The sequence below is a fragment of the Poecile atricapillus genome, chromosome 23, assembly GCF_030490865.1.
Source record: "Poecile atricapillus isolate bPoeAtr1 chromosome 23, bPoeAtr1.hap1, whole genome shotgun sequence".
NCBI classification, from domain to species: Eukaryota; Metazoa; Chordata; class Aves; order Passeriformes; family Paridae; genus Poecile; species Poecile atricapillus.
Window position 1 is genome coordinate 5,660,033 of NC_081271.1, and position 24,279 is coordinate 5,684,311.

Sequence of the window (24,279 nt, forward strand, 5' to 3'; positions counted from 1 at the left end):
AGGAGGAAGCATGATTGGCTTCCCACCTGCTCCAGGTCCTTGTTCCAACCATCAGCTGCTTAGAAAAGAGAGATTCTTTGCTTCAGATTTGAGCTGCGTGAGAACAACTCTTGGAAAGATATTGCAGCGTTTCTTACTCCTCCTCCCTTCCCTGGAGATGAGTCCAGGGGTCCTGCCTTTCCATCGAGGGTTGTCAGAGGAGTCCTGCCCCTCCTGCAATCCCTTCTTCCCAATGTCATCTTAGAAATGGCTGCTTTGCTTACATTTTTAAGAGGGGTTTCTTCTTCATCTTCCTTAGTAATGAATTTTCCTGTTGCCTGGACAGCCAGGATCCACTCCCCAGTGCCCTCCTCTCCCGATGGGGGTGGCGGGCAGGCAGCCATCACAGTTCGGATTCGGGGGTGCTGGCCAGCAGGTAGCCGCTCCCGTATCGTCCATTGGGAGCACTGCTCATTTCCATGGGGGAGTTGCTCCCGGGGCCCAGGTAGGAGCGGTGCGTGGGCATGGGGGATGGCGTCTCGCTGGGCACTTTGCTCAGGATGAAGCGGGTCTCATCGTTGTCTTCCAAGTTGGAGATGTCCTTCATCATCCGACCCTTCTTGTAGGTGACAGAGAGGGCGTTGGAGCCGTCCGACACGAGGTGGAACTGCCGGAGGATGAAGACCAGAGGCAGAGGGAGGGATGCCAGGAGGATCAGGGAGATGAGGATCGCCATGGCCCAGGTTGGGTAGAACAGGAACTTTTCGGCAGCCTGGAAGAGACAGAAATTAACGTCACGGGGCTGTTGCAGCGGTGATGGCTGCAGACATGAATTTCTGAACCTGAGAGAATTTCAAGCTCTCAGGGGCTGATTGTTCCCAAGAGAAAGTCTTTGGGAACTTTTTCTTCTCTCAAAGACTGTGAAAATAAGGTTTGGTTCCCAAAACATGACAGAGATGTTCTGTGAGAGTGTTTCCTCTCTTGTCCCACCAATGGGATGAGGGAAGTGTTGTTCCTTCTACCAATCAGGATAACCTGTAATCAGAACACCTTATAGAAGAGTTAAAAAACCCCAAAATAAAGGCTTTTCTGCCTCATGAAAAAACCTCTATTTGCTGTGGTTCTCAGAACCTTCTCTCTATACTTCATGTCCTCTAGTGACAGATGCCCACCAGGTAGCACATCTCCAACGTGCCAGACAGCTCCTGCTGCCCTCCTGCCAGACTCAGGGACACCACACCAAGGTGGGCTCAGGTCCAGGGAAAGGATCCTCACACAGGATGCTGGGCACAGAGTGGAGCTGTGGGACCCAACCAAAATCAACACAAACTTCAGAGCTGGCTGGAGATACCTGGGCAGCGTGAACAAACCTGACTGCTCGCAGGGGATGAGCGGGGCAGGAATGTCACCCAGCAGGAGAGGAAGGAGGAATGAGCAGAGCTGGGATGAACAGAGTGCTCTGCAGCCCTGAGCTGCCCCTGCTGTGCTGGGGAAGGGCAGGGAGCTGCGCTCACCTCCTCTCTGATCCATGCGCTGTATCCCGGGGGGCTGACCCCCAGCTGGATGATGCTGGCGGTCATGAGCACGGCCATGCAGATGGGGGACACGTACTTCCAGGTGTAGTAGTAGAACTGGTAGGGCCGGAAACCCAGCATTTCCGTCAGCTCCTGCATGAATCTGGCCAGGAAAGACATGGAACTGTGATATCCCCACCTTTCAGAGAGAAACAACCTCCCAGGAGCACCATGGATGCCCAAGGTAGAACCTGAAGAAGAACCCAGCTGACCATCTCAGCATCCCTCAAGCCTGAAGAACTCATGGAAAACTCCTCAGGACAAGATCATCAGAGTGTTATCCAGAGCTGCCTTTGCTCTGGACAACTTCTGAACAAAGAGCACGTGTGGGGAACAGCCTCCCCTTCCAGAAGGACCTGGAAACCTCAGAAAAAAGGGTCATTGCAAGAAACTGAGCATCACAACCAACAGGAGATACCCAGGAGAAGGACCTGCCCCTGGGGCTGCATTACACCAGGGCAGGAGGATCAAAGTGAACCCAATTCCTGCCTCTGCAGCTGCCCTTGGAATATCTTCTGGAGCAAAAACCATATGGAAAAGAGGTGGAAGGAGGGTTTTCAGTCAGGAGTTACAGCACAGTTATTCTTTTTACTGTAGAAGTTCCTTACTTCTTGGTGCCATAAATCCAGGCCACGGCGATGTTCTCCAGGATGACCACGACGGTGAGCGGCAGCGTGGCTGAGTAATCGTCAAACATGGTGACAAAGTAGTTTCCAGAACGCTGCACAAAGATCAGCCCCACTACGAAGGCAAAGATGCAGCAACCAACTGTGGGGAGCAAACAGCCCTGGTCAGCAGAGCCTCCCGAGGGACACCAACACCTCCACAATGTTCACTCCCTGCACCAGCATGGTCAGCAGAGCCTATTGAGGGACACCAAGATCTCCACAAGGTCCATTCCCTGCACCAGCATGGTCAGCAGAGGTCCCTGAGGGACACCAAGACCTCCAGAAGGTCCATTCCCTGCATGAGCATGGTCAGCAGATGTCCCTGAGGGACACCAAGACCTCCAGAAGGTCCATTCCCTGCATGAGCATGGTCAGCAGAGCCTATTGAGGGACACCAAGATCTCCACAAGGTCCATTCCCTGCACCAGCATGGTCAGCAGAGGTTCCTGAGGGACACCAAGACCTCCACAAGGTCCATTCCCTGCAGAGCACGGCCCAGTTCACCCCCACTATGTTCACACTCTTCTGGAGTGACTCCTCAAGGCAGTGGGGACCCCCCACCCCTTCCCAAGGAGGTTGCAGGAGAAGAGACCTCACCTGTGAACACTTCCTTCCGCACCTTGAAGGTGTCGATGATGGGTGTGGTGATGCCTGACATGGTCCCGATCATGCTCCCCAAGCCCAGGTTGATCAGCATCAAGAAGAACATGACGGACCAGAAGGGCGAGGCGGGGAAGTGGGTCATGGCTTCTGTGAAGGCAATGAAGGCCAGGCCAGTCCCTTGTACTGACTGTTGAGGTGGAGAGAGGACAAAAAGATGAGAAGAAACTTGTCAGGGACACAGACTTCCAGCCCCTCATGTCTCAGATCTCCCTCACCAAACCCTCTTCAATGAAAGAAAATCCCAGTCCAGTCCAGTGCAGTCTGGTACTGGAGATGAACTGGTAGATGGAGATGAACCCTGCTACTGGACAAAGCTTCTCCCAGCCCAGGAGGACCCCTGTGTGCTGGGTAAAACTGCAGGGATTTGGATTCCCCATCCCTGGAGGGTCTCTTAAAGTTGTTTTTCCAGATCCATGTGCCCAGGATTGACACGGGGAGAGGCAATGGGGCGGGTGACCTGCTGCTCCTGCCAGGAGTGCCACCAGGTACCTTGTTGAGCTCATCCTCCAACAGGCAGGCATCCAGACCCAGCTCTTTGAAGTGTCCCTCCTTCACCGTCATGATCACCCTGTACATCTCGTTGTAGTCCTTGGCAGTGAGGTGGGAGAAGTTCACGTGCGGTGGGATGAGGTCATGGCTCAGCACATTGGTGTTCAGGTAGCCCAAGATCTTCTCAGCGTTCCTAAGGGAGAGCAGAACCTCTCAGGAGATGCAGGGCACCTGAGACACACTGGATTCATGCTCAATCTGCAGATTTAGAGCCTGTCTTGGGGCTGGATTTTATGTTGGAGGAACCAACCTATCCAAGTCCCTCAGCTACAGTGGTACCACTCCGGAAATCCAGGTCTTGACCATCAGGAGCTTGGGTTCACCAAACTCCAGGATCATCCAGCCCCAGAGCACTTTTCTGCCTCCAGCCCCACCACAAGTGGCAGCAGCAAAGACCTACCCACCCAAAAGAGAGAGAAAGCAAATCTTACTCCACCACGCATTTCTCGTTCATGATGTTGGCCTTGAAGCCCAGCACTGCAAACACCACCAGGGTGGCCAGCACAGACGTGAAGAAGTTGATGAAGGAGACAAGGGTGGCATCGAAGTGGCAGTTGTTGTCCTGCTTGTTGTAGCTGGAGAAGGCAATGACCCCCCCAAAACCCAGGCCCAAGGCGAAGAAAACTTGTGTGGCTGCTTCACGCCACACCTGGGGGTCCAGCATCTTGTCCAGCTTGGGAGGAAGACAGAAGAAGGAGTTAGGTGACCTGGTGACCCCACAACCATCCCAGAGCTACATTAGAAGGGCTGAGCTGCTTTTGGAGCAGCTGTGGGCTGCTTTGGTGTGGCGGTGGAAGGAAATGATCTCTAGGGCCTCTTCCAACCCAAACCATTCTGTGATTCCACGATCTGCCATGGTCAGGTCTGGCTTTACAGGTCCTTCTCATTCATGCAGAGGGGGAAACTGAGGCATGGAGAGGTCAGGACAAGGTTTGATCTGACCACATCTCTGTCTGCTCCACCCTGGCTGGGGGTTCCATCTCTCTTCTGTACAGCTTGCCAGGCCGTGTCCCCCCAGCCCAGGGAGCCACCAGACGCCCAGCGATGGTCTCCATGCTCCCCTGGCCATCTCCTTCCAGAGCCCGTGGTGCACTGAAGTCAGACATCCTGCCTGGGGGGTTGTGTTAACCCCTGATCCCCCCCCAAGCCTCATTCCTCCTCTCCTGGGAGCCAGAGCTGCAGCCTGGAGGCCTCCCAGCATCATTCATCAAGGGACCATAATTAATGTCTTCTAACAGCCTCGCCGGCTGAGCCGATTCATCTACATCTCTGCTTAATTAATTAATTAGCTGGTTAATTAATAAGTGCATACCACCAGTAGAGGTTTTGCTGCCAGCCAGCATTTCTGCATTAAATCTTTATATTTCTGTTCCCTTGGGCACCTCTGTGCCCCCCACCCTGGCATCTGGGTAGCTGGGGATGGTGAGTCTGTGGGGCTTGTGGCTGTCCTGGCCACACCCTGAATTTTGGGTTCTGCTCCACCTCCTGATGATCTATCAGGATCCCCAGGCTTGGGGCTGGCACTCTGAATTTTGGAGTGGGGAGGACAATGAAGGGATAATAAGAGAATAAGGGAAAATAGGGCAGGAGCAGCCTGAGGAAGGGAAACCTGCTTGGAGTCTGCTGGGCTTGGAACTCTCACCTTGGGTGTGAACATGTGCATGATCCCATCCACTGCCCCACGCAGCAGAAGCCCCCGCACCAAGAAGCAAACGAGCACCAGGTATGGGAAGAGGGAGCTGAAGTACATCACCTGGAGCAAGAGGGATGAACACAGCCTCAATCCCTGTCCCCTGGGCCCAGCCACCCTCCCACCCAACCTACGGACAGCTCACAGCGGGGACAAGGGAGCATTTCCCTCCCCAGGGTGGGGTTGGCTCCTCAGGCTTACTGTGGGACCCCTCGGAGCAGGATGGTACAGGTGGCTGGACAGTGGCCAGGCTGAAAGGGACCTGGGGGAATGATGGACAGCAGGCTGGACACGAGCCAGCAGTGTGCCCAGGTGGCCACTGGCACCTGGCCAGGATCAGGAATGGTGTGGCCAGCAGGAGCAGGGCAGGGATTCTTCCCCTGTGCTCGGCACTGGTGAGGCCACACCTCAAGTGCTGCGTCCAGTCCCGGGCTCCCCAGCTCAGGAAAGATGTTGAGATGTTGGGGTGTGTCCAGAGAAGGGCAGCAAGGCTGGGGAAGGCTCTGGAGCACAGGTCCTGGGAAGAGTGTCTGAGGGAGCTGGGGGTGCTCAGCCTGCAGAAGAGGAGGCCCAGGGGGGACCTCATCACTCTCCACACCTCCCTGACAGGAGGGACAGAACAAGAGGAAACAGCCTTAAGGAGCCCCAGGGGAGGTTTAGGCTGGACATTAGGAAGAATTTCTTCACAGAATGAGTGGCTGGGCTTTGGAATGGGCTGTCCAGGGAGGTGGGTGAGTCACCATCCCAGGAGGTGTTTGAGGAAAGCCTGGCTGTGGTGCTCAGTGCCATGGTCTGGGTGGCAGGGTTGGGTCACAGGTTGGACCCCATGACCTCAAAGGTGTTTCCCAACCTTTCATTCTGCAATTCTGTGAAGTGCTGGAGCTCAGGGGGATTCTCTGTGCTGGTGTGGCTGAGCCCTGGCTGCACGTGCCAATTGAACTGAACCTCTTCCCTCCACCCTCTTTTGATCTTATTCTGGATCCCTCCAGAGGGGACCCCAACTGTGGAGCGGGTGTGAGCATCCCAGGGGACACAGAATTCCACTGGCACCCCAGAGCAGGCCAGGACAGTGTGGTCCAGGCAGGTTCCTGCTTCCAGGACAGAGCCCAGCCAGGCTCAGGTGGCCACCAATACCCACCTTCCCTGAGGACTGGATGCCTTTGATCATGGCCAAGCCAACAAGGCTCCAGGCCACCAGCAGACACAGAGTCATCTTCCAGTTAAGCCCCCCGCTCTCAGAGATGGAGTTGGAGATGTCCAGGGTCTCCCGGTACCAGAAGTAGGTGGTGGCTGAGCTCCTCTCGCATTCAGTCTCCACAACTGCAACAGAGCAGAGGCAGGAGAGCATCACCAGGAGCTTCATCCACTGTCTCCTGGGCTGATCAGATGTCAAAGACCCACGGGAGCCAGCCAGGGACAGGAGACACCTCTGGAAACTGAGGGGCAGAAATTAATGGGGCTCATTCTTATCAGGGAAGAGACAGGACATCAAACCTCTGGCAGGTGAAAATGAGATGTTAAATATGGGGAAAGACAATTTCATCTGCCATAAAACCTCAGAGGGTCTCATGTTGATGCTCAGATGTTACTAAACACCATGAGCTCCATCTGTGTCTCAGTTGGGCAGTGGAGCAGCCCCTGCCTGATGCTCGCTGCCTCCCTCCATGGTCCTGGGTCAGATCCTGGCCTTGAGCACCAAGGCAGCCTGAAAATCCCATCAGGGGGACTCTGGATTCCCAAACTGGCATCAAATCCCATCAGAGGGGACTCTGGATTCCCAAACTGGCATCAAATCCCATCAGTGGGGACTCTGGATTCCCAAACTGGCATCAAATCCCATCAGGGGGGACTCTGGATTCCCAAACTGGCATCAAATCCCATCAGGGGGGACTCTGGATTCCTGGTGGGGAGAGAGTACTGGAGACACTCATCCAGCCCAAGGGGAATCTCTCCATGCAGCCAGAGCAGCTGGGCCAGAGAGGATCCAGTGCTCCAGGAGACACCTGCACCTCCTGTGGCCCCACCTTCTGTTGGGGGTGATCAAGTGTCCCACAGTGTCCCACAGTGTCCCCCAGTCCCCCTTTCCTGGGAACTGCTCCCTCCCAGCCGAGCTCCTCACCGGCCACCGAGCCGTTCTTCACGATGGGGCACTCGCTCCAGGGCAGGGGGTACTGGAAGGACTTGAAGAAGTAAAAGATGCTCCAGCCAATGATGACGTTGTAATAGAGACCAACAAAAAAACAGACCTGGGGGGGAGGAAGGAGGAGGACATCAAAGCACAGGGCGGTGACACCGTCCCCAGGGCACCTCCTGCTGCGCAGGGAGCGGAGGGAAACGGGGCTGCTGGGATCAGGGCATGGGCACATCCCCAAACCAGCCCTGGAGCCACGAGTGGAGCCACAAAAACACCACTTAACCTCTCCAACCTCCCCGTGGGGCTCCTGGAGGTTGGCCTCAGCCCACACACCCCGAGGTGGGGCTGGAGGGTCCCCGGGGGGCACTCACGAGGCAGCTGGCGTAGCCGATGCCTCCCAGGCGGGGACAGATGTAATTCCAGACACCGATGCTGCCCCGGCGGATCCGCTGCCCCACTGCCAGCTCCAGGAAGAACAGGGGCAGCCCGATGATGATGAGCAGGACCAGGTAAGGGACCAGGTAGGCACCTGGAAGGGGAGAGAAAGGACATTCTAGATCTCCCTCCTCCAGGGCAGCCAAGGACAGATGGACATGGGTGGACAAGCAGGGCAGAGCTGGGACGGGCTCCATCAGTTCATTTGCAAACAGCCTCCAGTTCTACCAGAGGAGGCTGAGGTTGGATATTAGAACAAATTTACTCATGGAGAGGATGGTCAGGCACTGGCACAGGCTGTCCAGGGATGTCCCCATCTGTGTGGGTGTGCCACTTGAGGACACATGCTAGTGGTGGCCTTGTGCTGGGTTAATGGTTGGACTCAATGATCTAAGAGGGTTTTTCCAGCCTAAATGTTTCCCTGATTTTGTGATCCAGGAATGCAGATCAGAGCTGCAGAGAGGAGCAAACGTGTGTGGAAGGAAACGTGTGGCATCCCCTGCCAGTGTGGATGGTGTGGGATAGACCCCAAAGCCCCCAAGGACTCCCCAAATCCACACAGACAAATGTCCCTGTGCAAGGAGCCCCCTCCACAAGCTGAGCCCGGGGGACACCGACACATTCCCGGCCATCTCAGATACACAGGAGCCGTCCTCCTCCCCCAGGCATGGCCAAACTCCCTGTCCCAGCACATCCCCCTGCACATCCCACACTCCCAGCAGCAGCAGCACCGTGCCCTGTGCCACCCCGCACAGCCTGAGGAGGAGAAATAACTCCGATTAAAATCTCGGTTAATGTGTGTCTGACGGCTGAGGCTGGACAGGAGCCGGTGGTTCCCGAAGCAGAACCGATGACCGTAAAGGATGCAATGACTCACGCTGCAGCTGAGGAATGACTCCAGCTCCTGCCAGGAGCTGAGGAATGGGCTCAGAAGAATGTGCCTGGCTCCTGCAGGGCAGCAGACGGTCCAAAGACAACCGAAATTCCCGCCTGGATTGACACCCCGGTGACGGCCACCACTCCCCAGGCCAAGGAGGACCTGAGGTGGGGGGTGCTGCTCCAAGCAGGAACTCTGCAAAGCAGATCAGCCCTGGCATGGCTGGGGATGGTGTAAAATGTGGTTAAAAATGTGGGTACAGAGAGAAATTGAGGTGCAGCAGCCCAGGGTGATTGGGAGGGTAAAAGGAGAGGCAGAGAGCAGAGCTGCAGCTCAGGGAAATTCAGGAAGGAACACGAGCATCCCATCTCTGCAACACTCTCCTGGGTATCTCAAACCTACAGATTGACAGATTCAGATGCAAATTTGTCCAGTATTGGAGATTTTTCCCCTGTGGTGCCTGGAAAGCTCACGCCTGTGCAGCACCAGGGCAGCCAGTGCTGGCTCCCAGCACTCCCAGTCCTGGGAATTTGGCTCCAGCCCATCCTGCTGCCAGCACCCAGCCCTTCACCCCCGCAGACACCTGCTCAGGGAGCAGCAGAGAAAGCAGCCACCCCCAGCGCATCCTGGAGCTGCTCAGAGCGACCAGGAAGGGTCTGTCCATCCCTCCCGAGCCTCGGCCTGCTGGGAATGCCAGCCAAGAGCGTTAGACAGGGCAGGAGGAGAAGGCAGAGAAGCGGTGCCTGCCCCATGGGACAGACAGGTGATGCCACTCAGGCAAAAGAAAAAACCTCTGCAAATTCCAGCAATCTGCTGCTCACGCCAGTTCCCAGCTCCGTGCCTCAGTTTCCCCATCCATGGAACAGTGGAAATGGCTGGGGCAGCTTGGAAAGCCTTTAATTTTCAGTCCTGCTGCAGAAAGATGTTCTATCGCAGCAAGGAGCTCCTAAAAGCAGCTGCTGGCGCCAGTCCCTGCCTGGCTCGGTGCCCACCACAGGACGGGTCAGACCCGTGTCCATCTCCGATGCTGCAGCAGTGTCAGGGCTGTGCTGCCCCCATTCCCATCCAGCCTGGTGTCCAAAACCAGTTCTTTAATGCTCCCCACACACAGACTGCCGGTTCAGCCCCGGATTTCAGGAATACACCAGGAGCAATCCCAGCCTGGGGACACCACTTGTGCCTCCTGTGGCCCAGCACCGGCACAGCTGAGGCCAAAGCCCCAGAGATACCCAGGACAGCAGAGCTCAGTGTAAGCTGAGGGCTGTTTGTTTATTTCACTAATTACGGCTACTTAAGGATTGCTGTGGCCATGGGGAAACTGAGGCACAGCTGGGTTAATCCTTGTAGAGAAGGATGCTGGTTCTCCAACCTCTGGGCCTGAGCCGGTTCTAAATCTCATTTCATGGGGAAAACTTTCTTGCCAACCAGAGGCCAGATGTGGACAGCTGTGTAATGAAACCAGCAGGGCTGTACTGACCTCTCCCACAGCTGAATTTGGGGTGAACACACCGGGCAGAGCTGGGCTGTGCCAAAAACGAGCCGGGCAGAGCTGGGCTGTGCCAAAACTGAGCCGGGCAGAGCTGGGCTGTGCCAAAACTGAGCCGGGCAGAGCTGGGCTGTGCCAAAACCGACACCGGGCAGAGCTGGGCTGTGCCAAAACCGAGCCGGGCAGAGCTGGGCTGTGCCAAAACCGAGCCGGGCAGAGCTGGGCTGTGCCAAAACTGAGCCGGGCAGAACTGGGCTGTGCCAAAACTGAGCCGGGCAGAGCTGGGCTGTGCCAAAAACGAACCCAGGGGAAGGGGAGGAGAAGGGGAGGGGAAGGGGAAGGGGAAGGGGAAGGGGAAGGGGAAGGGGAAGGGGAAGGGGAAGGGGAAGGGGAAGGGGAAGGGGAAGGGGAAGGGGAAGGGGAAGGGGAAGGGGAAGGGGAAGGGGAAGGGGAAGGGGAAGGGGAAGGGGAAGGGGAAGGGGAAGGGGAAGGGGAAGGGGAAGGGAAGGGAAGGGAAGGGAAGGGAGCAGCCCCGGGAGGGGAGTGCTGACTGCACAGGTCTCTGTTTGGCACAATGACTCATCCTGACGATGACACCGGAGATGTTTGAATTATTGAGAGCGCTGCAGGTTCAGCAGCTGCAGGGCTGAGGCCATGGCAAAGGATGCAGCGTTGGGAGCACGGAGAGCTCGGGGGGACGGGGCCACTGGGCTGGTCCTGGCTCCCTCCAGCAAGGCTGGGAAGGGGCTGGGTTTGGATTAATGATGAGGAACCCACACTCCCATCAGTGTCACAAAGGACTCTGGGGCTCAGCACAGCTGGAAGGACCTGGCACTCTGGAAGCCCAAGCAGGAGGCGTGGAGTGGGATGAGAGAATGGGCTGGCTTGAAGGAGGATTTGGGAATGGGGTGGAACCACAAAATGTGGCTTCAAGGACCGAGGAAAATGGAGAGACTCTTCCCTTTTTAGCCCTCATTTCCAAATTGCCCCAACAGGAATCGGAAATCCTGGCTGGGATTCCCCATGACTTTGGAGCGGGCAGGTGGTTCCTGAAGAGGAAGAGCCCATCTCAGCACAGCTTCTGGCAGCCCTTTCCCCCTTCAGAGCCCAAACAACACACTTTAGAGCCCAAAAAACCCATTTCAGAGCCCAAATTAGCCCTGGGATCCTCACCCCAACATGCAGCGAGGCAAGATTGGGTCACACCCCCTTCTCCAAGGGCTGATCCCATCCCTGCCCCATCTCTCACCTCCTCCATTCTTCTGGCAGAGGTAGGGGAAGCGCCAGACGTTGCCCAGCCCCACGGAGTAGCCGATCTGCGCCAGGATGTACTGCAGCTTGCTGTTCCACGCCGGCCTCTCCGCATCCAGGTCCTCATCTCCCTCCTTCTGCTTGTCCCAGGTCTCCCCCGTCACGTTCAGGGTGCTGCGTTTGTAGTCCACGGGCTCCTGGTGGGCCAGCAGGTCGGCCACCGACTCGGTGACATGCTCGCTGCTGTGCTCCCGCTGCGTCACCTTGCTGTTCTTCGGCATCGGGACGGCTCCAGGCGGCCCCGGGGGCGGGATGGGGTCGGGGAAGGGGAGGAACGTCCCGCAGGAACAGCACAGAGCGTGAGCTACGGCTCGGGCCTCACCTCCTCTTCATCAGCAGGACCTGGGTGGGGAAGGGGTCAGCTGGGGTCATTGCTTTTGTCTTATCCCCAGGTGACCTGGTGGCACCGGGGGAGGAGGGGGTCCATCCCCCCGTGTCTTGAGGACCTTCATCTGAACCTGGAGGGTCTCCTGCTCCAGGAATGATGGACCAGGAGCAGCGCTCTGGATCAGAATTACAGAATGCCAGGATGGTTTGGGTGGGAAGAAACCTTAAAGCTCATCCAAGCCCAGCTCTGCCATGGGCAGGGACAGCTTCCATAGACCAGGCTGCTCCAAGCCCCACCCAACCTGGCCTCGGACACTTCCAGGGATGGGGCAACCACAGCTGCTCACATTCATGGAGAGTGAGGAGAACCTCCTGTGTCCCAGAGAGAGGAATTTCTGGGCTCCAGGGGACAGTGACAGGTGATGGAGCCGCTCACATCGCTGTGACACCTCTTCTCCCTTCTAACTCCTCTGGCCCAGCAGCTGAACCACACAAAGCCTGACACCAAATCCAGCCCTGGCCAAGGCTCTGCCCTCTCTGTCCTGCTCCTTCCCCTCCTGACCATCAGCACAGCCCAGGCTTCGCTCCACGACAGCTTGGAAGCACTCAGGGGACAGTGACAAATGCCCAGGCTATCTCTGCATCCCAGGATGTTATCAGGAGCGACTTAAAAGCCTCGGAGCCTGATGCTAAATCTCCCCTGGCAGCTTTACAACAGATAACGGCTGCAAAAACAGCAGCAGCCAAGGCAAAGCCATCAACCCTGGCCCCTTCTCTTTCCCAGCCTTCAGAGTGGGTCAGGAGGAGCGATCCTGCACAGAAGCACCTCAGGAGGCGCCCAGAGCCCAGCCCAGCCCTGCAGATTTCTCACCTGCCTCAAAAATCTTGGTGTCATCATGAAAATCTGCTCCACTGGGCCAGGGATCCCCAAACTGGGAAAGAACCACACCCCTCCTCTCCATGCTGGGAGAGCTGGGGTCAGATGGGCAGCTCCCTCCTGGATTGGACCATGGTGCACAGAACTCCCATAACAAATCCCTCAGCTTGGAAAAGTGACCCTCCCGAAGAGCTACACTTTGTTTTTCCTGTCCTCTCCCTCTCTGCTCCCAGGGGACACCCGGCTGGGCTGTGACAGAGCGATGCTGCTGTGCTCGGACACCTGACCCACCCCAGCTGGGCAGCAGAGCCACCTCCTCCCACCCTGGGGGCTCTCCCAGAGCCATCCCCAGCTCTTCTCTCCCTCCAGCATTTTTAATCCAATTCAGCCCACAATCCCAACCCTTTTCAGGGCAGTGGGTTCAGCCCAGGCAGCAAATCCCATCCCAAGCACGGGGTCCCAGCCCAGGAGCAAAGCACCGGGAGCAGGAAACCTCCCCCTCACCCACCCTCACCTCGGTGTTTTCTCACCCCTGACAGAAGTTCCCCCTTTGCCAGGCCCTGTTCCTATAAGAAAAAAATCTATTTTCAACTGTCGGCTGCATCTGTTGCCAGGCAACCATCTCAGCTCCACATCTTTCCTGGATCCGGCTCCTCCGGAGAAGCCGCTCGAGTTATTTTTTCAAGCCTAGGCCAGCGATGTTTAATTTCCTAACGAGGGCTCATTCACATAAACCGCTCACGGCTCAATCGTGGCAATTACCGGCACGTGGCCTCAGCCGGGCTGGGATGGGCACGGAGCAGGGAACGGCCTCATCCAAGGAATTCCAGCAGCTCTGGCTCGGGCTCTGGGTGGATTTGTGCAGACCTGGCTGAGTCACCCGTGGGTTGACACTGCTCCCCGCCTGCTCAGCAGCTTCTCCAGAGCGCCAGGAGGACTCCTGGGGCTAAAGTGTCTCTCAGGATGAGGGAGAGAGACAAGAAGGTCCAGGACGTACTGGCCAAGGCCAAGATTTCAGTGGCCCAGGGTGAGGGCACCCAAACAGCTCTCCTGGGACAGCCCAACCCCTTGGAAGTGCCGAGCTCCAGGGCAGGTGGTGCTGATCCAGGCCAGCCCTGTGGAGTCAGGACAGACCCCACGACATCCCTCTGCATCTCAGCCTCTCCCTCTCCTCAGTTTAGGGTCTCCCCGAGCTGTTCTGAGGAGCTGAGAGGCACCAGGACACAGATCCTGGAGGAGCCGAGTCCTTCCAGCACCTACAAAGCCCCAGAGGCTCTCAGAGCCTTGGAGCACACTCCAGACAGCAACATTCCCAAAGGACCTGGGCAATCAGCGGGGCAGCTTGGCTGCTCTAATGGCACAGGGAAGGGCTCTCTGAGCATTGGCATCAGGGTGAAGGATGGAGGTACAAGTCTTCCTGCCCGTGGGAGATGTGCCCGAGCTAAACTAGAGGGGAAAACCATAGCAGGGATCCAAATCTTGATCCTGGAACGGCTCTGGCAGTGTCCCCACGGCTGCTTTGGGGAGCTCCTGCTGTCTCCCAGTGGCTCAGCCCCAGCCTGGGCAGGGTGCTGGTGCCTGGCAGAGATCCAGGCCTGAAGGAGAGAGGATCATTCCCAGCAGCGATTCCATGAGCACACCCAGCCTTCACCATCCCCATCTCTGCCGGAACTGGGAGATGAGCCCAGCCAGAACCTGCATGAAGCCACCAGCCCACACAGCACAGGAACACGATCCAGGGAAAGCGAGGTCAGCAGGGCTCTTCCTATTAATTTCCCCAGCCTTTTGCATCAGCCCCAAGATCTGCACCCTCAAATGAAAAAGCACAGTCCAAATCCATCTGAGAAAGGTATTTCCGTGCGTTTCTTTGGCTGAAAAGGGAATTTAATCAAAAATTCATCTGCCAAAAATAACAACCACCCTGTGAGAAAGACAAGGCAGATCAGCTGACAACCAGGAGCTTTCCGGGCTGGAGAGAGATAGAAAACCCTTGTCACCGACAGATGGAGATTCAGCTTGTTTACTTAGTCCCCATGACCTTAATTTTCTTAAATGTGCATTTTTTCTCTCTCTTTAGAAGACAGATTAGGGTCTTTCAGAGCCCACAGATTGCAAGAACCTCACTCATGCTGCCAGACCGGGGCTGCCTTTGCACCCACAGCTCTGCCCAGGTAAAACCAGTGCTGGTGCCACCCACCTGGAGAGGGAACACGGCTTTTCCCACAGGGGGACCCTGGGAAGGAGCAGTTTGTGCTGTGGTCAGTGCTGGTGTCCCTGAACAGGCGTTACAAGGGGAGGACTCACCTTGTCCTGCTCCATGTCCCTGGGGGTGTCCTTGAACAGGATTCCCACTACAAGATCCCTTCGTGTTTAACTCCTCAGGAAGCAGCCACCACTCCCAGGCCAGACCCCTGGGCACAGAGTGAAGGTCCCCCCTCCATGTCCTCCTGTGCAGGTGACACGGGGTGACCCCGAGCACCGCATCCCTTTGAGCTGGCGTGGGAACCAGCGCTGCAGTGGCTCCGAGGCACGTGGAACTGGTTTGCCACGGGATCCCAACTGGATCCAACCCACCAGGGAAAGGGCAGGGATGGAGGAGCTGCTGCCTCGTTACACCCAGGGGGTTTAATCCCTGCTCACAGGCTCCCACCAATCCCAAAAGCAGCCACTGGGGGAAAGCTGCAATTTGGGATGAGTGAAGACCCCCCACATCCCCCAGCAGCATCACCGAGGGGCCAGGGGAGGAGGGAGGCTCCGAGGCACGTGTCCTGTCTCAGCCCATCCTTGCCTCCTTGGGAAGGCAGCTGGGGAGCAATAAACAGGCTGGAAATGTGTCAGCAAAGCTTTCAGCTGGGCCTGGGAGCGCAGGGGAAGGCAGGGAGGAGATGGGGATTTACAGCAGAACCCAAGGAGAGCAGCAAACCAGCAGCAAACGTGCTCTGGGTCCAAATGATGGGAGCTTCTCCTCTCCTGTGTCCAAATTCTACATTTATCCCTTGTTTGGGTCCAGAAAAGAGAAACTGAGGCAGGAAAAGCCACAAGATGAGATTGGGTGAATTAAAAATTTACATTTCAGCTTCCACACAAACCCCCCACAGCTCCTAAAGGAGAGGGGGAAGATGTTCCTGGTGAAGCATCCAGCTCACCAGGCCAGCTCGCCCCATCAAGGTCACAGAGCAGGGAAAGGAGGGAGGAGTGGGGACAGAGGAATTGAGGGATTTCAGGAGGTGGAAATCTACTCTCAGCTTCGGGCTGGGAAATCTGAGCACCAATTTGCAGCTGCTCATCCTCCCTGACACACACAGAGCCAGGGGAACCTTGCACCCAGGGCCAGGCTGCTCAGTGCAGCTGGGGAGACTGGAACAGGGAGGAGAAGGGACACATCCAAGGTCAGCCAGGAGCCGCGAGACGGGAAGCAGAGGGAAGGAGAACGGATCCCTCCTGTCCCTAAGAGCCAAGGGAAGGAGACCTGGCTGCACAGCCCACTCTGAGCCCAAGTCATGAGAAAACCAGCTCCAGGCCCCTTCCTGCTCCTCCCTGAGGTCAGGAGAGCCTCAGTGATGGGATGGGGATTGCCCTGGTCCTTTGGGAAGCATCCTGCTCTTTCCAGCCGCAGGAAACCAAGGGCAGGACCCTCCCAGCAGCATCCCAACTTCTCTCCAAAGCCCTGAGAAGAGATTTGTGCCCAAGGCAGAGTTTTTGCAGCTCTGCCCTCCCCTGCCCAGCTCACAGGACCTTCCCCCAGCCTCTGCCACACAAACCTCCCTTTTCCACCAGCCAAGGCTGGTCCAAGACACCTCCATCTTAAATCTGCTCCGTGCTGGGGTTTGCTCCTCCCTGCTCGGCCTCTGGCTCCACAGGGAAGGGTTTCACCATCTGGGCTCATCAGGGCTGCTCCCGTTCTCCCCTCGTTAGAATGAGCCCCGTTAATGAGCACCCAGCTCCCAATCCCTGGGAAAGGCCAGGGGTGACCCAGTGCCACCAGGGCTGTCCCCTCCTCACACCCACCCTGGGGAGGCACAAAGCTCACCCGGGGTCAGCGTGACCAGGTGACAGAGCTTGGGGACACCTGCCAGAAGCTTCCCAGGGCTGCTGGGGTTGGAGGCAGCCAGGGCTGGGAGCATTTCCGTGCCAGGGGCTGGAGCTGCTCCTTGTCCTTCCCGTGCAAACCCCGTCCCGCTTTAGCATCGTGACACAGGAGAGCTGATGAATCAGAGCTGCCCCCGCTTCTGCCTTCCACCCACCCCAGCGGCTTCCTCCAGCGCCCAGGTGTTAAAAATAACCCCAATTCCTCTACAGGAAAGCAGAGCTGGGGCTACACCAGCCCCCTGCTCCAGCCAGGGTGGGTCCCACCTCAGAGGGGCACGGCTGGGACAGGACAGCGCCTCTTGTCCCCAGCAGGAGCCGAGAAGCCTCCGGAAGCATCACGAGATGGACACGGGCGGAGGAGCGGCCCTGGCACCTGGCTTTGTCACGAAGCGTATGAGCCCGTTGATTCATCGCCTTTGGGCTCCTTTCACGTCTCCTTCGGCGGCATGAAAACACACACAGCTGCAATAACGTGACACCAGAGCAAAGCCAACCATCATATGATTCCTCCAGGGCTCTGTTTGATTCACCAGATTGCCACTTAGACCTCAGTGATCCATTGTAACTCACCCACTCCAGCCAAAGGCTCTTGGCTGAACCCCAAACCAGCCAAGATTTATCCCAAAAAACAGCAAACGGGCAGCACCCAAACCCCGCCGTAAGCGCTGCTTTTCGCTGTTGTAATTCATCGAGCTCTGCTACGTTTGTAAACAAACAAGTCCAAACCCAGGCCGGGAAGGGGTAAAAGCAGGGCCTCGCCTCCCGAGGTGATGGTTTCGCCTGGATGTGCGCAGGTCAGCATCTGATTTGGGGTAAATTTGATCCTCGTGACTCCAGCTCTAACTCCAGATTCCCTGCTCTGAATCCCTGCTCCGTGCAAGCCTGAGGTAGCAGTGGAGTCACTCCAGATTTAAACTGAACCGTTTTATTCCTACTGATTTTAGCAGAGCCGTCTCCGGTTCATCCCAGCGGACTGCTCAGACCCACATTTTATTTCCCTTGGAGCAGTCACACCCCCAGCCAGGTTCCTTGACCTAGTCCTGACACCTCTGGAGAAATATTCACAAGGAGCTCTCTGCCCTGCCGAGAATAGCTCAGCTGCCGCGGTGCTCCAGGTTTTTTTCCTCCCAGGACCAGGAATAGTTACATCAGCTCCTGACGGATTCAAACCTCAGGTGCTTCAGACCCAAGGCGTGATCCAGGAAGCTGGATTTCACCTTCTGGGTCCTCTACAAAGAGCTGGGAGCAGATTTCTCAGCTGGTTTGAGTCCCACATTCCTGGGGTGATGGAAATTTGGACCTGGCCAAGAGGCCAGCCTGTAAAACACACCTCTGGGTGTATCCAGCGGTGCACAGAGCGGGCCAAGGGCTCCCCACACCCAACACCGGGAATTTCACAAAACCAAGACCCCAAGCCCCATTTTCTACCTCAAACCCAACCATCCACACTCAGGGAGCAGCATAAAAATAAAATAAGGGTCAAAAAACCTCCCCCCACCACCACTCCAGGGGCCAGGACTGAAATATTCATTGCAGCCGAACGCTTTCTCCTCTCCCAATGTTATCGTCAAGGTCAACCTGGAGGCTGCATTCCCACCCATCCTGGAGCGGGATGAGCCCCCCACCAGCACGAGCCGGGCAGGAGCCCCCGGCCACCCCCGGCCGTGACCCCCCACCCCTGGAGTGGCTTCAGCCGTCTCTAAACGTCCCCCCAGCCCCGGGTGCCACCACCCAGAGGGCCACGCCTGGTGCCTGCAGGCCGGGGTGTCCCCTCCGTGAACCTCACCCCGGCCCTGAGCATCTCCCCCCGCAAGAGACCCCGGTGGGGAGGGGGCTCCCAGAGCCGCCAGCGAGGCGGGGAGACCCCGGCAGCGAGAGCGGGGATGGGGGAGCAGCCTTACCTCGGCTCTGCGGCGCCTCCCTGGGAGGATGGAACCCACCCGATTCCAGGAGAAACTGGCCCGGTCCCGGAGGAAACGGCAAAAATTCCCGGTAGAAATCAGCCAGGTCCCCCCCGGGGCTGCGGGGAGCCGGGCGAGCGGCAGCGGCCGGGGAAGGCGAGCAGCGCCCGGGAGCGGCTCCGCAGTGATGCTCCGAGGTCCCGGTGGCCCCGCTCCGGGTCCCGGTGGCTCCGCTCAGGTCCCCCCGCCCCGCTCCGGGTCCCGGTGGCTCCGCTCAGGTCCCCCCGCCCCGCTCCGGTCCCCCCGCCCCGCTCCGGGTGCCACCGCCCGGTGGATGCGCGCTGAGCTCGCCCGGCCCCGCTCGCCTTCGCCGGAGGGAGGTAACTCCGCTCGGCTCCCGGGAAATAAAGAAAGAAAGGGAAAAGCGATTTAGAAAAATAAAAAAAAAAAAAAAAATCCACGCGAAGGGACACGCAGCCCCTGACGCAGGCTTGAGTCACCAGGGCTGCGCGTCAAAGCTGGGGTGCCGGGCCACCCCCCCTGCTCCGAGGGAGGCTCTCGCCTTCAAATAAAAGTAGCATCGAGTCCTGACACAAGGGGTGGGTCTGGTTTTGCTGTGGGGAAAATAAAACCGCCTTAAAACGCCCCTAAAGAGCTGCCCCGGGGGTGCCCTCCCGGCTGCTGCTTCCCCCGGGGGAGGGAGGGTTTGGGCACCCCTTTCCCCTGATTTATGAGCAGAGATTTGTAGGATGGTTTGCATTGGAAGGGAGTTTGAAGAGCACCTCGTCCCACCCCTGCCATGGCAGGGACACTTCCACCATCCCAGGCTGCTCCAAGCCCCATCCAGCCTGGCCTTGGACACTCCCAGGGATCCAGGGGCAGCCACAGCTGCTCTGGGCACCTGTGCCAGGGCATCACCACCCTCACAGGGAAGGATATTTTCCCTAAAATCTAATCTAAGCCCACTATATTTCATTATTTGAGGGAGGTATTTCATATCTCCTTCATTGTTTGGGATTTCAGAGGACTTTCCTTGGCTGGGACCACACAGGAGGGGAGGCAGCGGGAGCGGCCAGGCCCCAAATTCTGCTCCCCCTCACTCAGGTGTGAATCCCTCACCTGCCCCAGTGCTGCTGCTGAGCCCTGTGGCACTCGGGGACCCCGGGGCCAGCACTGGGCTCAGAGGACAGCCCAGCTCTGGCCACACAGGTTCCCTCTGCCAGAGGGGCCCAGGAGCAGCCCTGACCCAGAGGGCCGAGCTGGGGTGTCAGCCAGCTTTGAGATATTTGAGATATTTGCACCCATTATAGAATGGTTTGGGCTGGAAGAGACCTTCAAGCTCATCCCATTCCACCCCCTGCCATGGCAGGGACACCTCCCACTGTCCCAGGCTGCTCCAAGATCCATCCAGCCTGGCCCTGAACACTGCCAGGGATCCAGGGGCAGCCACAGCTGCTCTGGGCACCTGTGCCAGGGCTTCTCCACCATCACAGAGTAGGATTTTTTCCTAATTTCTAAGCAAAATTCCCTTTCTTTCAGTGCAAACCCCTTCCCCCTTGTCCAGTTTCTCTCTGGCTCCCTTGCAGGCCCCTTCAGCTCCTGCTCTGAGGTCTCCAATTTTAATCCACCTGTAATGCAGGTGATGAAATTCAGATTAAAGGACACAACTTTCCTTCCCAACAGGACATGGGATACAGCAGCACATTCAATCTGGCAAAGGCAGAAATATCTTGCACAAACCCCAAATCCAGCTTTTTAGGCCCAATTCCTCACAGCTTCTCGGAGTGGGGAGCAGAGCACACCTGGAGGGCTCAGCCTCCCCCGTCTGCTCAGTGCTGCCCTCAGAAAAGCTCTAATCAGATTAATCAGGAAAAGCACAGGGCTGTTAGGTTGGTTCATTGCAGGGAAAAGAAGGAAAAAGTTCTCAGAGGAGTTCATTTCTGGTTCAGTATCCCATAGAAAAGTCTCCTGGCCCTGAAAACACCTTCAGCTCTTCCACCCCAGCAAGGGGGCCTGGATTCATTTTCCCAAGCAGTGCATCTCTGCTGCTGGGGATGCTGGAAACCCTGACAGGAGGAAAAGCACGTTTAGAAGAGACAAACTCCCTTGGATCCAAACCTCCAGCCCCAAAGCACACTCCCTCAGCTCCTGGATTGCAGTGTTTATCCACATTCCTGGCCTTTGGACCCGTTTCCCTTTCCAGCCTGTTAGGCACAGAGCGATCAATTCTCTGGGTACTCGGGAGCTCGGCCAGGGCTGGTGGCCACAACTCTGGGGAAGGAGCGAGGCCACACATCATTACCTGCTCCTGGCATGGGAAAAGCAGCTCAGCACTGGAAAGGGATCGGACCCAGCACGCTCAGGGTTTAAAAATCAAAGGTCCAGGGAGCCACGGGTGACGCAGAGCAGCCTGGAGGAGGTGGGATGTGCTCAGAGCCTGCCAGGGGCTGCTCTGCTCTGTGGTCAGGCCTCGTGACCTCTCCAAAGACTCGGGATTCCTGTGCTTGGAATGAGGCATCTCGGCACAGCCCTGCCTGTGGAACGCTCCTTTTGCTTGGTGAGGAAGCTGAGGATGAGATGGCCAGGCTGGGAAAGGGAGACTCAGGCAGGACAGACAGCCTGGAGCTCAGTGGGGACACGCAGGGGATGGGAGGTGAGGCCCTGGCACAGGCTGGGGCTGCCCCTGGATCCCTGGAGTGTCCAAGGCCAGGCTGGACAGGGCTTGGAGCAGCCTGGGATGGTGGAAGGTGTCCCTGCCATGGCAGGATGAGCTTTAAGGTCCCTTCAGCCTCGGTGATTCCCTAATTTCTGAAGATGGGGATCTTTGGTGCATCCCAGCACTGTCTCCATGGGAAGATGGGCCTGAGCCTGTGGGGCTAGGGAAGGGGAGCTGCAGATCCCATGGGCTGCAAGTGCCAGCAGCAGCAAACTCTGCACACCCAGATTAACTGAAAGAAGATCAGGAGGGTGATTAGGGGGTCTTAAGCAAAGAGAAATCAAGGATCCTTATGAAGGAGGGGCTGAACCAGCCATTCAGCTTCCTGCTCCTGTACATCTCATCAGGGAGCAGGGATAACCCTGCTGGAGATGGGGAGGGCTGGCTCAATGACACCTTGAGGTGGCATAAATCCTTCCTGGTGGATTGAAAATCTCCTTTTGGCTCCCCACACGTCACCAAAGCATGTCATGGTTGGTAAACTGAGGCACGGAAATACACCCAGATGTATCAGAGCTAAAATCAGATGAGACAAAGCTGGATTTGGGCTCTGCCACCAACATTTTCAGGACCAAAAATTCAGTTTGTGGCCCAGGCTGTCACACTGCAGCAACCAGCACAGGAGATGCCACGGGCAGATGCAGGAAGGTTGCAGATGCAGGAAGGTTGCAGATGCAGGAAGGTTGCAGATGCAGGAAGGTTACAGCTGCATTTGGCTGAGGCTGATTCAGAGAGATTCAGGCTCGGAAAAAAATAAACCAGACCCTCTGCCCGGTACTTTTCCGACACCAGCCTGAGCAGCAGGAACAGTCTGGATTAAAGCAGAGCATGAGTAATGTCTCTCCTGGAAGAGCAGTGCCCCGGAGAGCCGGCGAAGGGCTGATACCACGGTCGAAGGCAGACGCATTTCCATAAACGCTGGAGCAGCAGCCTATAAATAACTGCCTGAATTTACCGCTGCTCTCATGTGACCCTGATCCCCGCATTTCCCGCTGCCATCTGTCACCATGGAAATGGCATCACAGGGCCACCAGCCATTCATTCATAGGACTGGGCCAGGGGAGGGGGTCCGGCGTGGGGGAGGCTTTTTTAGAGGATGGAAGTTGTGATTCCGGGAGGAAAAATACAGGGAGGAGGTTTTGAGGGAGCGAGGATGGAGCGGTGCCTCCCAGGAGGGATGCGGCAGAGCCGGCGTTTCCAAACGCGCCGCAGCCAGGCAGAGCTGTGGGGAGGGAGGGACGGACAGACAAACCGGGATGGACAGAAAGCAGGGATGAATGGACACCTTCCAGGAGCACAGGGGTGAGCGAATCTCTCCCCAGGCATTTTGGAGCATCAGGGAAGGGCTGCTCTTCCCATCTCCTCTACCCCCAGCCCCCTCCTGTGCCTTTGGGAGGAGACAGCCACCTTTAAAATCCACCTTAGTGCCTCCTGCGCTGGGGAAACAGCTCCCAAACCCAGCTGTCTCCCCCAAAACCAAGTGGGAACAGGATGGGGATTAACAGGACAGTGAGTCCAGAGTGCTGGAACACTCTGAAGATGATTTTCCACCTAAGCTGTCAAGCCGACCTACATTCAAGTGATAATAATTGCAGGGGATAAAGCCCTCTGGTTTCTAAATACGTATTTGCCTGCAAAGCCAGGGCCTGTCGTGGCTCATTCGGGGCCAGCGCTGCAAACAAGGAGGGAAAGGAGCAGACCCGGGGAAAGGAGAGCCCAGCCTGACTCAGAGCAGAGGAATTTCTGGCTCTTGTGGCGCATTTTCCACCCAAGAATCCGAATCCCAGCTCTCTCTGCCAGGATGTTTCTCTCATCCCATGAGGCAGAGACGAGCCCAAGAGTGGGAGAGGCTGCAGCAGGGCTGGGATCCCGAGCAGGACATTCCCTTTGGGTTTGCCTTCCCCACGGCAGAGATGGGGACACCCTCAGCCTGTGGTCATCGAGCACACACAGGCCTGGTGGCAATTCCAAGTGCTCCCAAACCTCTTGGGCCACTCAAAGGTGGGATGACAACACCACAGGGCAGAGTGTCCCCAAAAAAGTGGTTGATGTCAGCCAGCCCCAGCTGGAAACTTCAGGAATCAGAGAAAATGATCTTTAAAAGCATCATCTCCTTTTATCAGGAATTCAAACCAAGCCAGCCCAGTGGCCCTCCATGCACTCACCTGCTGGCTGCTTGTCTCCAGTGCTTGAAGGAGCAGGGATCATCTATTTTTGCCCTGGAGATCACGTCTGAAAGACAAAAGGGTGGCTGGGAGGAGGCAGCAAGCCATGTCTGAGCACAAGAAAACCGCACTGCTTCCCCGGCCCCTGGGGATGGGCATGCAGGGAATAAAGGGGACTCTGCACAATAGAGGGAAAATAATAAACCCCAGCCCAGGAATGAGAACCACGTCCCATGGCCCCTGGGAAGGGTTCCAAGCAGTGGGACATGCTTTAAAGAGCTGCTGCTCCACAGTTCTGGTCTTAATTTTCTTCACATGCCGAGCTGCTGGTGGGGCAGACGTGACCGAGGCGACGTTGTGCAATGGGGAGACTCCAGGAGCACCAGGGCTGGGTGGCATCGCTCCAGCTCAGGCTGTCACAGCGTTTCCAGGTGGTTTTGGTGGCCTGGGTGAATCTTTGGAAGGGATTTGGGTGATCTCAGAGGTTTTTTTAAGGTTTTTCACATAGTTTGGAGGATATTGTTCCCCACACCAGACCGCCAGTGGTGCCCCTCACTGTCTGCAGGGCCCACCTGAGCCAGCTCCATCTCCATGGAGGGTTCCCAGTGGGATGGACCCCCAAATCCCTCCCTCACAGCTGGATCCATCTCTCTCTGCCCTGCACAGAGGCCTGAGTTGGGATCTGGGATGGCCTCAGGGCCTGGACCCACTCTGGGCAGCTGCACGGTCCCTGGATGTTTTGTCCTTGGAAATGAAAATAAAACCCTTTGAAAGGCTGCTCAGCCTCAGATCTCCTTGCACAGGCACTGTGCTGCCTGTTCCTGGAGGAGTAAAGAGA

At 57.0% G+C, this 24,279-nt stretch overlaps 1 protein-coding gene across 1 annotated transcript; it reads right to left on the reverse strand.

The window, feature by feature from the left end:
• Positions 1-363: 363 nt before the first annotated feature.
• SLC6A17 (solute carrier family 6 member 17) lies at positions 364-18,694 on the reverse strand. The gene is made up of 12 exons (XM_058855789.1): positions 18,561-18,694; positions 11,305-11,708; positions 7,629-7,786; positions 7,243-7,369; positions 6,262-6,443; positions 5,076-5,186; positions 3,865-4,106; positions 3,374-3,566; positions 2,819-3,011; positions 2,162-2,321; positions 1,494-1,656; positions 364-751 (listed from the first exon to the last, which is right to left on the reverse strand). Exons 2-12 carry the CDS (start codon positions 11,585-11,587, stop codon positions 383-385), a joined length of 2,181 nt encoding a protein of 726 aa, XP_058711772.1. The 5' UTR covers positions 11,588-11,708; positions 18,561-18,694; the 3' UTR covers positions 364-382.
• Between the last annotated feature and the right edge of the window lie 5,585 nt (positions 18,695-24,279).